At 44.5% G+C, this 13895-nt stretch overlaps 1 protein-coding gene across 1 annotated transcript in view; it reads right to left on the bottom strand.

Annotated features, from left to right (window-relative positions):
- Positions 1 to 547: 547 nt before the first annotated feature.
- The window catches only part of LOC115195795 (tyrosine-protein kinase yes), a 47795-nt gene continuing 34447 nt past the window's right edge, over positions 548 to 13895 (bottom strand). The window contains exons 5-12 of the mRNA XM_029756054.1: positions 11729 to 11832; positions 11191 to 11340; positions 10134 to 10289; positions 9454 to 9633; positions 6825 to 6901; positions 6287 to 6440; positions 3884 to 4015; positions 548 to 2915 (exon numbers count right to left, since the gene is read on the bottom strand). Coding sequence (XP_029611914.1) covers positions 2707 to 2915; positions 3884 to 4015; positions 6287 to 6440; positions 6825 to 6901; positions 9454 to 9633; positions 10134 to 10289; positions 11191 to 11340; positions 11729 to 11832 — 1162 coding nt within the window. The 3' untranslated portion in view covers positions 548 to 2706. The remainder of the gene's footprint in view (positions 2916 to 3883; positions 4016 to 6286; positions 6441 to 6824; positions 6902 to 9453; positions 9634 to 10133; positions 10290 to 11190; positions 11341 to 11728; positions 11833 to 13895) is intronic.

The following is a 13895-nucleotide window of genomic DNA, read 5'->3' as shown; positions in this document are numbered from 1 at the left end:
GTTTGTGGATCAAGAATCTGACCAATTTCTGTGCCCCTGCCCACAGTAAAAGTCAATCCATATCCTCGCATTCCTTGATCAGTTTCGATGACAACATAGGCGACAGAGTAGTCCAGGTTGGTGATGAAAGAAGCAAAATGTATTATTGCATTGTGTAATGGTTAGAACTACTGGTGGTACCTTATGTGAAGCAATAACTTTTGTCTGCAACTTCTGCAAGAAATCAGTCATTACATTGATGCACGTACCATTGCGTCTGAACCATGTTGCTCAAAGTACGTTTGAAATCTGACATCGCTGACTGTCAATATTTGTAGAATTTTTTTATTTAATTTTTCAACAGGGAGTCCCGCCCACTGCGACTGCTTGAAATGCCTCTTCACCTAGCAATAATGTGATTGTCACATGACTTCATGCATAGTGGCTGCAATGTAACTGACAAATCATTTCATGCCAAGAATATGAATAATTCTGACAGCTCGAGATTCGTAAAATGCTGTTCCTGTTGTCCGTATTAAACTAATGATTTCAATACAGAACACACAAGTTAGAATCAGAAATGTTTTATTTTCCAACTGTACAAATTCCACAGATTATCCAAACCATAATTATGTATCTTTCCCCCAACCTTATAACTTGCGTTCTAGTCTTTGCTGTCCTTTTTATAAAATCAGGATTTTGTACAAAGCCCTTCTTTAAAACCCCCAGTTGACCAATCTGTTCTGCCCGTCTGTGTAAGTATGCTTAACTGATGAGTTTAAAGAAAAACAAGTCAAATGACCCCTGTGGATGCGACATGACGCATTAAAATGACCTTCCTCCATTTTGCGGTCTTAAAATATAACTAACCGTTCACTGGTTCCGACTAATGTATTAAAGGAAGACTCAGCGATATGATGTAGGTGCACAAAATAAACAGCATAGAGGGTCAAATTCCGCAACAACTAAGAGCGTTGAAGCGCGAGGCTAAACTCTCCCACTGTTTTGGTCCCGTACCTACCACGCTCTAAAAGCGTGAAGGGAACCCTTGCGCAAGCGCAGATACTGTATGTGACTGAGGGAGCGAAGGCTTGCATCTCGCTCATCGCAACATCTGCGGTGCTGCTCGTGGCAACGTCATTTCGCTGAGTCTACCTTTAAAAACAATGTCTGAATAAAAACGTATCCTCTTTGTATCTAGGCTGAAACTGTTGACTGAATGAAATCCGTTCACACTATAAAATCACATGTAGTCAAAATAAAACAGTTTTCGGGTGCTTTGGCAATATTTTCCCATAAAGGTGAAATGGTTTCCTTTTCGAGCATCTTCAGGTCTGAAAATAGAACACGTGATGAGTCTAGTAAATGACATCCATGTAAGTGAAAGAGAAGGCCAAGTCCTTTTTAACATAATTGTGTACAAGTTATTGCTGGCATGTAAAACTGTCAAATCAGGTGGTTGCATCCATAAATTCTCATTCTGGTCCTAGATGTACTGTTAGTCTATACTAGCTCCATTCAATATTGCCTCCTGTTGCGTAGCGCTATGACATGTGCAGAGACAATCTGCGTTGGCATGTAGCTTAGTGATCTACAGGGCTGTCGGCATTGCCAGGCGAGAGCTGAATATTATCCTATCTCACAGTGATACATTGCTCCGGGGTGAAGTTTCCCTTAGATACAGATCTAGGATCAGCTTCCACTACTGTAATCCTCACCTAAAGAATTTGTTGGGAAAATGCTAAAAACTGACTCCAGATCAGAGTACAAGGGAAACAAGTTTTAGTCATACTCTGTAGTGATCTTTAAAGAGGTAATGTAACTTGGCATGGCAACAGTCTGTCTTGGACACATAACAGGATGGACTTAGTGTTATTGAAGGACTCGAGGGCTTCACATGAACCTACAACCATTTCCATGATATGAATAATTCTTTGTTTATATAGAATAAAATCAACTAATAGAAATAAAATAGAAAATGAGCAGACAAGACGGACCCACGCAACTGTCCCTGATCCGCGCCACTCAAGTCAATCATTCAGAAAAACATGAATGTAGAAAGAAAAGCATTTTCCAGTTGAACTGAATTCTCATTTGAAATATTCCCACAGTACTTGCCTTCGAGTTTACACAGGCAGCCCAATTCTGATCTTATTTTCACTAATTGGTCTTTTACCCAATCAGATCAGCTCTGAAAAAGATTAATAGATCTGATACGATTGGTCAAAAGACCAATTAGTGGAAAAATGATCAGAATTGGGCTGCCTATGTGTAAACGCAGCCTTACGGTACATCCTTCTCTCTTGTCCTCCATTTTGAAGAGCTCTCATTCAGAAAGCCTCTACCTGATGGGCTTTCTCATGCCATTTTCATGGTTCAACAAATTTGTTAAAACAACTACACAGTTGAATGATTGGTCACTTTGAAAATGAACATGATCATTGAGGACAAAAAAAAAGGATAAAAAATAGTAAATTCATACAAACTAAGACTATATGTAGTACCTGAAATAAAAAAAAACAGAACATTTGTTTTAAAAAAGAAAAATTATCATCAGCAATAGCAGTGGTTTGTGCAACTTGATAACCAAGCTTCCAGTTGGCTTTTCTGAAGCACATTATTCATAGAATTACGTCTCCATGCGTCTGTATCCAAGTCTGCTCCTCCTGGGTGGAGAGATACATTGCACGGTGAAGTGGTCCAGGGCTGTGCTGCGGCCAGGCCTGACTATAGGTTATCCCCAGGCTGGTATTGTGGCTCCGTGGCTGTGAAGTAGTCCTCCAGGAAGGACTGGATGTACTCGAAGGTGGGCCTCTCGTCAGGGTCCTTCTTCCAGCACAGCTTCATCATCTCGTGGAGGGACTCAGGGCAGCCCTGGGGGCAGGGCATACGGTACCCCCGCTCCACCTGCTCCAGGACCTCCCTGTTCACCATGCCTGGGTGGAGAGAGAATAAGACAGCGAGAGAAAGAGACACACAGAGGGGAGGGGGGGGGGGGGGGGGGGGGGGTCAGTCTGTTTAGTGCCCATTACATTAACAGTGCAGTAAACCATGCGAGTTAAGTCACAATAAAAATCAAGATTATCCACAACAAAATAAGGTCTGTGATCTATGTCCATTGTCACGGTCACGATATGGTGGTGCATTGTGAAATCGCCCAATAGCTCCATTAGACTATTACACACACCCCCCCCCTCCCCCTCAAAAAGCATAAATTTAAAAAAAGCGCGGCCTGAAGGTTTGTGTCAGTGTTTCACAGCACCCCTCCCTCCCTCCTTTCCTTCTCCCCTGAGCCCGATCAGTCTGGGACAGATGGTTATAAACAAGAGTGGTGTTCAATCTCCAGATCAGACCCCACCAGATGGTCTTCTCCAATCTCAGTCAGTGTTTACCCCGTAGAGACAAAAACAGCCATCATGACAGTGTCACCCCCGGCCCACTTCCTAGGACTGTATTAACTAGTCTAGGCTATAAAGACTTCCTTGTTTACATTGTGCTGGCACTACTCCTCCTGGTTACACAAGACACCTATTTCCCCATCTTTGGAGATCACACAATTGACAAATCCTAACCAGATAGACAGCCTCAGACTGCCATTGTTGTTATGGGATTTGTAATCCCTACATAGTGCCCACTCCCTGTGAACCCTGGTCAAAAGAAGTGCACTATATAGGACAGGGGTATTCAACTCCTACCCTACGAGGTCCGGAGCCTGCTCGTTTTCTGTAATACCTGATAATGAATTGCACCCACCTGGTGTCCCGGGTCTAAGTTAGTCCCTGATTGGAGGGGAACAATGAAATAACACAGTGGAACTGGCTTAGAGGTCTAGAGTTGAGTTTGAGGGATATAGGGAATAGGGGGCCCATGTGGGACACAAACATCATTTTGTCTGTGTTCTCACCTGGGTAGGGCACCCTGCCCTTGGTGACCAGTTCAGTGAGTAAGATGCCGAAGGACCAGCCATCTGACTTGATGGTGAAGCGCCCGTACAGGGCAGCCTCAGGAGCCGTCCACTTGATGGGGAACTTGGCCCCTACAAACCAGCAGCAGGAGGGGGAGAGATGGGCAGAGACAAAGAAGAGAGGGGAGAGAGAGAGGGGGAGAGACCGAGAGAGAGACGGAACATTAACTTCCACTCGGGGTTATTAGAGAGCCTAGAGTCATAATAGAACCACTGAGAATTGGCCCATATCAAAGTTCATGCTTCAGTCTGCCATGACAATTACACTATTGACCTCTGGAACAAAACAATTCAAAAAATGTCTTTAACGGATCATACTTGGTTTTTAAATGGTTTAAGTCAGATCTAATTGCAAAGGAAACGGATTGAACTAAGATACTACATTGTCAATAAAGACAGATTCTTGTGTGTGAATTGCAGGGTAAAAAAAAAAGTCACATTCCAAAAGGTTTAAGACTAGTGTTGAGTGGGAAAAAGAGTTATTGTCAGGGACGCCTGTTTCTCTGCTCAAACCATTGGTCTTGAATGGTTAAGCAGCAGGCAGCTTGAGAGTCAGAGTTTACTCACCGCAACTAATCAGAGTAAATATGAGCATCTGCTTTCCGCTATTAGCTTAACTTACCATGGTAGGAAACAACAGGGTTTACTCTACGCCAGTGACCTCACACTTCCGTCCCCTTCCCCCACCCCGTATACATCTCAAACGACTGACATTAAGCCCTGTGTCCCCGTAATCTCTCCTTTTTCCTGAAGTGTGCACTCGTTGACTACTTCCCCAAATGTAAAAGCATTGTAGTGGTGTAGGCATGGGGTAGAGGAAGGTTCCATATATTAATAGTATATTAATAATAACACAATAATATACAAGTCATTTCAAATCCATGACGGGAAGTGAACAAGTAAGGAACACTTCGGGAGAAAGGAGAGATTATTAGGACGCAACCAGAGAGTTCTAAGCCCCTGTCTGTCTGTCTCGGGGCCTAGCGGTTAACAACGTTAGGCCAGAAACCGAAAGGTTGCTGGTTTGAATCCCTGAGCCGGCAAAGGTGGAAAAATCCGACGTTCTGCCCTTGAGCAAGGCAGTTCACCCCAAACAACAACTGTTCCCCGGGCGCCGATGATGTGGATGTCGATTGAGGCAGCACCCTGCACCTCTCTGATTCAGAGAGATGTTGTGTTAACTTCTTATGGCTTGAGGGTGCTATTTTCACGTCCGGATGAAAAGTGTGCCCAAAGTAAACTGCCTGCTACTCAGGCCCAGAAGCTAGGATATGCATATAATTGGGATATTTGGATAGAAAACACTCTAACGTTTCTCAAACTGATTGAATGATGTCTGTGAGTATTACAGAACTTATTTGGCAGGCAAAACCCCGAGGACAAACCATTCAGGATTTCTTTTTTTTTTTGAGGTCACTCTTTGAAAACCCATTGAAATGAGAATCTAGAATTCTAAGGCAGTTGCTTGCAGTTCCTATTGCTTCCACTGGATGTCAACCGTCTTTAGAAATTGGTTGATGTCATTCCTTTGTGTAATGAAGAAGCAGCCCTGTTCAGAACGAGGGTAGAGTGAAGTGTACTGTTTGATAGAGGCGCGTGACCTGAAAAGCACGCTCCACTTTGTTATCCTCCGGTATTGAATGCAGTTTATCCCGTCTTAAATTTTATTGATTATTTACATAAAAAAATACCTAAAGTTGTATTAGGAAAGTTGTTTGAAATGTTTGGACAAAGATTACAGGTAACTTATGAGATATTTTGTAGTCATGTTGCACGAGTTGGAACCAGTGTTTTTCTGGATCAAACCCGCCAAATAAATATTTTGGATATACAACGACGGAATTAATAGAACAAAAAGGACCATTTGTGATGTTTATGAGACATATTGGAGTGCCAACAGAAGAAGCTCGTCAAAGGTAAGGCATGAATTATATCGTTATTTCTGAGTTTTGTGTCGCACCTGGCGGGATGAAATATGATTGTCTGTGTTTGTTTGATGGGGTGCTGTCCTCAGATAATAGCATGGTTTGCTTTCGACGTAAAGCCTTTTTGAAATCTAACACGTGGTTAGATTAACAAGAAGTTAATCTTTAATTTGGTGTATTGCACTTGTGAATGTATGAAAGTTAAATAATTGTAATAATTCTTTTTGAATTTGACGCTCTGCCATTTCACCGGATGTCGTCAAATCGATCCCGTTAACGGGATTTGAGCCATAAGAAGTTAAATGCGGAAGACACATTTCGGTATCCCCTTTCCCTACCCCTTGCCTATCCTCTTTCCACCCATACACACCTCCAACAACTGGGATTCTAAGTCCCTCTGTCTCGGTGCTCTACTAACCTTGCCTAGCCGTGTACTCGTTGTCCTCGATCAGCCTAGCCAGACCGAAGTCGGCGATCTTGCACACCAGGTTGTCCCCGACCAGGATGTTAGCGGCGCGCAGGTCCCTGTGGATGTAGTTCATCCTCTCGATGAAAGCCATACCGTCAGCGATCTGAGAAAACAAGCAGATTAAGTTAACCACGCCGTTTGATCACAGAGGCTCGGGTTAATAATTGATGTGATCCACTCTTGAGAGCAGAGCCGTTGGTCTTGTGTACGTCCCAAAATGGCACCCTATTCCCTATTTAGTGCACTCCTTTTGACGAGGGCTCTTTTGGGATGCAACCTTACAAACAGGAGGGAGAATGCTGGTGATGGATGCGGAAGAAGAGTGCACTAAATCGGTTTTCTTGTGCAACGGTGTACTACGGGCATTAAAAACAGCTCAAACCTATCCTTAGGTGGAAACACTGAGGGGCGAGACACTTGGAAACATGCATGGTAGCTACATGTGTACAAATGTCAATGTTTACTGAGAGGTTGACTTTGGACTTACCTGTGCTGCCATATCCACCAGCAAGGGAAGCTTGAGGAATTTACCATCTCCCTCTTTTAGGAAGTCCAGCAAACTTCCTACAAAAAAAACATCAGCAAAACATGACAGTTACAGTACCAGAGCTAAATGTTGCAACAGCGAAATACCACCATAGAAATAGTGAGACTGAAGACTTCTTAAAATAAGCCTTCTTAAATATTCATGATCCTTCCCTTGGTATTGATGAAGCTAGCAGCTTGTGTCTATGTTCGGTACACGGCTCCTAATGACATCTAGTGTGTGCCCCAAATGGCACCCTAGTCCCTATATAGTGCACTACTTTTGACCAGAGCCCTATGGGACCCTGGTGGAAAAAGTAGCAGACTATATAGGGAATAGGGCGCCATTTCCTGTGTGAGAGAGGGACATTGTTCTTTTAATTGACCCCTGAACCAAGATCAGAATCAAGGGGATACCAACAGGATAAACACACATGTTCCTCTGGTGCATTTATACATAGGGGTCACTGAGTCCATTTAAAGGGATTAGTCATCAGCGTTCAATCACTAATAAAAAAGAAACAGGGTGACGCATTGCAGCTGAGAAAGAGGAAAGCTTGCCACAAAACTGCTGCAGTTTTCAATTAAATCTCTCTGCTTCGGGCCTTATAAAACCCCACATGGGATTCCCAAGGACTTTCAAACTGTAGGGTATGTTAATTAAAAACGGACATACATTTTAAAATGTGGTCCTTTAAAGGAAATTGTCCAGGATACATTCCAATAGGACGACGTGTGTGTTGTGGCGTGATGTCTAAAAGTTCGGATTTCGAAACATCTCATCAATTCGATGCCTGAACAACCTTCGGCGTCACGCAACAACTAACACCAAAATCTCTGGCATGTGGCCAACGTTCACTATGTTTAATAAAATACCAAGTTCTCGGACTCCATCACACACGTATAACAAGGTCCAACTGAGCAAGCCAGCTAATCACCTCCCCCAGGCATGTGTTTGTATGGGACCCTTATGGAGAGAGACTCCAGCTATAATGTTTTAATTACACATCTAATCAGCCGTGAGGAATCTATGTCAACATCATGCTGCCAGCCACATACGTCACTGCATCTGGACTGGAGAAGGAGAGGCTGTGTTTATCTGTAGAGGAAAGTATTCAGACCCCTTGACTTTTCCCACATTTTGTTACGTTACAGCATTTTTCTTAAATGGATTAAATTGCTGCCCCCCCCATCAATCTACACACAATACACCCATAATGACAAAGCAAAAACGTTTTTTTTTAAAAATGTTTGCAAGTAAAAAGACAACTGAAATAACACATTTACATAAGTATTCAGACCCTTTACTCAGTACTTTGTTGAAGCACCTTCGGCAGCGATTACAGCCTTGAGTCTTCTTGGGTATGACACTACAAGCTTGGTACACGTGTATTTGGGGAGTTTCTCCCATTCTTCTCTGCAGATCCTCTCAAGCTCGGTCAGGCTGGATGCAGAGCGTTGCTGTACAGCTATTTTCAGGTCTCCCCAGAGATGTTTGATCAGGTTCAAGTCCGGGCTCTGGCTGGGCCACTCAAGGACATTCAGAGACTTGTCCCGAAGCCACTCCTGTGTTGTCTTGGCTGTGTGCTTAGGGTCGTTGTCCTGTTGGAAGGTGAACCTTCGCCCCAGTCAGAGGTCCTGAGTGCTCTGGAGCAGGTTTTCATAAAGGAGCTCTGTGCTTTGTTCCGTTCATTTTTCCCTCGATCCTGACTAGACTTTTACTGAGGAGTGGCTTCTGTCTGGCCACTCTACCATAAAGGCCTGATTGGTGGAGTGCTGCAGAGATGGTTGTCCTTCTGGAAGGTTCTCCCATCTCCACAGAGGAACTCTGGAGCTCTGTCAGGGTGACCTGACCAAGGCCCTTCTCCCCTGATTGCTCAGTTTGCCCGGGCGGCCAGCTCTAGGAAGAGGTTCCAAACTTCTTTCATTTAAGAATGATGTAAGGCCACTGTGTTCTTGGGGACCTTCAACGCTGCAGAAATATTTTGGTAGCCTTCCCCAGATCTGTGCCTCGACAAATTCCTGTCTCGGAGCTCTACGGACAATTCCTTTAACCTCATGGCTTGGTTTTTGCTGACATGCACTGTCAACTGTGGGACCTTATATAGACAGGTGTGTGTCTTTCCAAATCATGTCCAATCAATTGAATTTACCACAGGTGGACTCCAATCAAGTTGTAGAAACATCTCAAGAATGATTAATGGAAACAGGATGCACCTGAGCTCAATTTTGAGTCTCATAGCGAAGGTTCTGAATACTTATGTAAATAAGGTATGTTTTTTATTTGTAATAAATTTGTAAAAAATGTCTAAAAACCTATTTTCGCTTTGTCAATCTACAAACAATACCTCATAATGACAATGCAAAAACAGGTTTTTATATTTCACTGATATTTCAGAATAAAAAATGTTTAAAAATCCCAACATTTTTAAAAACCTGTTTTTTTCTCTCTCATTACGGGGTATGGTGTGAAGATTGATGAGAAACACCCCTACCAATTTAACACATTTTAGAATAAGCTGTAATGTAACAAAATGTGGAAAAAGTCAACGGGTCTGAATACTTTCCAAATGCACTGTATCCACACACACCTTTGGCCATGTACTCAGTGACGATGTAGATGGGTTCCTCAGATACCACGGCGTAGAGGGGCACCAGCTTGTCGTGTCGCAGCTTCTTCATGATCTGGGCCTCCTGGAGGAAGGCCTCGGGGGACATGGTGCCTGGCTTCAGTGTCTTAATGGCCACCTTGGTGGTGCCGTTCCACGTGCCTGAATAGAATTACAGAATTAGAACGAGCCGGGTCATGCTGCCGCTTACTGGAGAAGCAAGACAATGGTGTAAAAACAGGAGTAAACAAATACTAGTTTTCAGCACAGTACACATTGAGTCCCAAATGGCACCATATTCCCTATACAGTCCGGTCAAAAGTAGTGCACTACATAGGGAATAGGGTGCCATTTGGGATGCAACCCCAACATAATACAGTACGGGTGTATTTGGGTACATGAACACATGCAGTTATGAGCTGTGGCTAGATGGACTTGTGTCTCGCTCTGAAAGAGAGAATGCTACTTCCTCCGGAGATAAAGATAAACAGAGGAAGCATCTGAAGGAAGTGAAAGATTCCCTGGCCTGGGATAAAAATAGTGTAATATATTTCCTGTCTGTTCAGACCATCCAGAGTGTGAGTGTGTGTGTGTGTGTGTGGGCGCACATATTTGTTATTTGTGTGTGCGCCCGTCTGTGTCTAAACAGTATTTGGTCTTACCCATCCAGACCTCTCCAAAGCATCCCTGGCCCAGTTTGAGCTCCAGGCGTAGGGACTCCCGGGGGATCTCCCAGGCATCCTTGGCCAGTCCCTGGGTCTGGGGCTTCACCGTGGGGCACACCGTGGTCAGCCGGTAGCACAGACCGTCTGCATGCTCTGCGTGGGGGGGGGGGGGGGGGGGGGATAGGCACAAACAAACATTTAGAGATTCTTATGAATCCCAGCAGTAAAGTACGAGGGAAACCCAGTGAAGCTTAAAAAAGGGGAAATTTCACACAACACTTCAAGTTTGCCTGTCAGACATGCGATACGGCTGAATTTAGACATGCCTATAATAACAGAGCTAAATATGAATGAGAATTGGATGATTTAACACGGCTGGGACCGCTCGCTTTTATAGTGCACCAGAGCGAAGTTTTCTTTGCCCCAAATGCCACCCTATTCCCTATATGGTGCAATGCTTTTCTTTATGTAGGGAGCAGGGTGCCATTTGAGACAGAGACGTAAAGTGGGCTCTCCCAGAGAGTTTTAACCTCTCTCCTTCTGCTGAAAGGGAGGCACTTAGGGAAGGTCTTTATTAAATATTCAATCTGAGAGCCATTCATCTAGCTGGGGAAATCACAGAGTCAATTACAGGTAAGCCTGCTACTACGGAAGCACAGATGTGAGAGAGACCGCAGTGAATGAGTGTGGATTTTTGATCCGAAACTGCACTTGGAGAAGGGGAGGAAGCTGTGAATAAGAATGTTGCTGGGGAGCTACACTTGGGTAACAGGTTTTAACTGCGACATTTTGCCAGCGCGAACAGAATGTGAGCCACTTTATCAAGTGTTCTCTTGCGTGAGCTACCCGTCAAACTCTTGAAAATAGAACCAGTGTGTCGTTTTACGCTGAGCCGTGCTGCTTAGGCCCAGGTTTCATAGAAATGAATAGGAGCGTCTCACGCTCAGCATGGTTACATTTCCAGTGTAGCAGGCCTGTTAGAGAGTGAGTTTGAGAGAGAAAGTGAGCGTGAGAGATCGAGAGACCATAAACAAAACGGAGGTAGAAGACATACCTGTGTAGTGTTTGACCAGTTTCTGCAGCGTGTCAAACTGGGCGCGCGTGGTGATGTAGTAACCCCCGTTGTCAAGTTTGCGGATCTTGTAGTGTTTCACATTGTCGCCTTTGGCATCGTCCCAGTCTCGTATGGACAGGGAGTAAGCACCTGGAGACAATGACCAGATTCTTCGTCCATCCAAGCAACAGTATTAAGACCTAGGCTTTATTCATGGAAATGTGAGTGTCACTGGCTATTTCTCAAATGACTCCATATTGCCCATTATAGTGCACGACTTTGTCTTAGGGCACCATATGACTTCAGGGCCAGTATTCACAAAGCGGGTCAGAGTGCTGACCTACGATCAGTTCCCACTTGTCCATGTAGTCTTATTCAGTGTGATCTCAAAGGCTAAACTGATCCTTAAATCAGCAGTCATACTCTGAGACGCTTGGAACATACGGACCCCGGTCAACACAAAAGTAGTGCACTACATGAGGAATGGCGTGTAACTAGAGACGCAGCCCGTGCACGTTCTCACGCTAATCGTCTTCACCTTTAGTAGTTTCACTCTCTCGCACCAGGAAGGTGCCTCGGTTGTTGCCTGGATTCAACAGCAGCCTCTCAGCATCTTTACGTCCCATTTTACCAAAGTACCACCTGAGGAAGGACGCAGAAATAGAATGAGTAGAGCCTTTGTAAAATGTTGCAGTACAGCAGTTTCCCAAATCTGTCCTTGAGAATCCACAGCCGCTCCAAGTATTTGAAGAGCATTTTATGTGTTCCAGAACTAGCACACCATTCTATTTCTATGGAAGGACACACATTTACATCAACACCAGCTTATGTTACTATGAACTTTACTTGAATCAATAATAGCAGGGATCATTGCCGTGTTTGGAAAAATCAAACTTCAAATACACAACGAGAGGAAATAAAGCATTCGAGTCCATCAGGGGTCAATCTAACAAACAGGATGACATTCAATTTCCTTGCTAAACAATCATAAACCTCTTGGCTCATATAGGAGATGGTGGCTGAAACCCCCTGTGGCCATATGTATGAAGTGCAGGGCTCTACACAGAGTTCCAAAGAAATGGAAGAGCACAATGAAAGTATTTTAGGAAGAGTTAAGAAATTATTAAAAGTTTCTAAATAAAAAGTTGTGTTCAAGCCCAATGCCTCAAATATTTGAGTTACTTAGGGGAGACAAAGATGTTCAGCTGCCCCTTTAAGGGTGGCAGGTTGGCATGGTAACAGGGCACTCGCATGGCATGCAGGCTCACATGTCTGTCTGAGGTCTTTTCACTAGCAGTTGAGCAAGTCCATACTAAAAACAACCTAGCGTGTGAACAAAACGACGTAGCCTAAATAGCCAAGAAACACAAGGACAAAGTCGCACTTCAGTAGACTTCGATGCCTGTGCGCTTCAAAAATGTATCTTTCAGCTCTTCACTCACAGTGCAGACAGGCCCCAGACACTGTTGCTGCACCAGGTGGGCTGGTACCCGGCTCCACGAGGAGGCCTAAGCCCTCAGTTCAAACTTATGCCCCTAAGTTTTAGTTCAATGTCCCTATATAAAAACAGCAAAATTATTTGAGTGAAAAAATCTGTATCTCCGCTGTGTCAGCACAATGGACAGAGCGTGCCGCGGTGTGTGAAGGGGGGCTATGGAAAGCCACTGGGGCAGTTAGGTATGACTCCTTTGTGTTTTAATAAAAAGCGGGGGGGGGGGGGAACAAAACACTTCTCATCTCTGTGGTAGGCTAAGTGAACAATGTGACACGCCTCCGCCTGTCATATTTGACTTAGATTTATAAGGGCGGGGTCAAGTTTACCAGTCAGGCCATGGTGAGGACGTCGTGTCGGAGGCCGAACTGTCTCCTCCTCCTCCGTTGTTCCTATCGGGGGGCTCTCTGCGAGAGTATCTGTCCTATGATGGGGTGTGAGGTTTTCATCCGACATTGACTGATACTGATTTGATTATGACCGAGCTCTTTTCTGGAGCCTGGAGAGGAGAGGGTGTGCTCTGACCCTTTCCCTGGGCTTGGAGAGAAAATGACTGCACCGCAAAATGTTCCTGGGTGTGGCACGGACCTGGTGTCATTGCTGGGGGGGTATGGCGACAACCCCAGTGTCCACTATGAATCGTTCAGGAGAGAATTCTCCCCTTACAAGCTTCAGCAAAGGCCCATGCTGGAAGTTTGTGCCCCCGCATCGCCAAGAGGTTAGAGGACAGTGTTTGGGGCCTGGGCAAAGTGTTAATTTACCTCAGGCCAACTACTATGATGCTCCTTTATTTGGCGGGGGAATATGCATCATGTACCCAGTGCTCGCCATCCTGCCTTGCTGTCACATGTCCATTAGTTTGGGTAATGTGTGTGCGTTTAAGGGGGGGGGGGGGTGGTTAGAAATACTAAATCATGCTGATTTCAGTTGAAGGGAAAATGAGGACTGCTACGTCCTGGCAATGTTGGAAGTTACTGCTTGTGTGTGAGGAGCGTGTCTCGAGCATCAGTTTAAATGTCGAGACCAGAATAAAAGGGAAGGGGTGCGTGGCGGAGAGACGCGCAAAAGGCACATCTCTCTCCTCTATTGCACACTTTCTTTCATTGAGCCAATTGTCTGTCAATGTTGATCAATGACTTGTGAAGAACATATTGTATTCATCAGTAAAGTTACTGCTAATCCCAACATATTCTCCCATTCATTTAGAATGTTT

The sequence above is a fragment of the Salmo trutta genome, chromosome 6 (assembly GCF_901001165.1).
Source record: "Salmo trutta chromosome 6, fSalTru1.1, whole genome shotgun sequence".
Lineage (NCBI taxonomy): Eukaryota > Metazoa > Chordata > Actinopteri > Salmoniformes > Salmonidae > Salmo > Salmo trutta.
The sequence above is the reverse complement of the archived record's forward strand: the minus strand, read 5'-3'. Positions and strand labels throughout refer to the sequence as shown.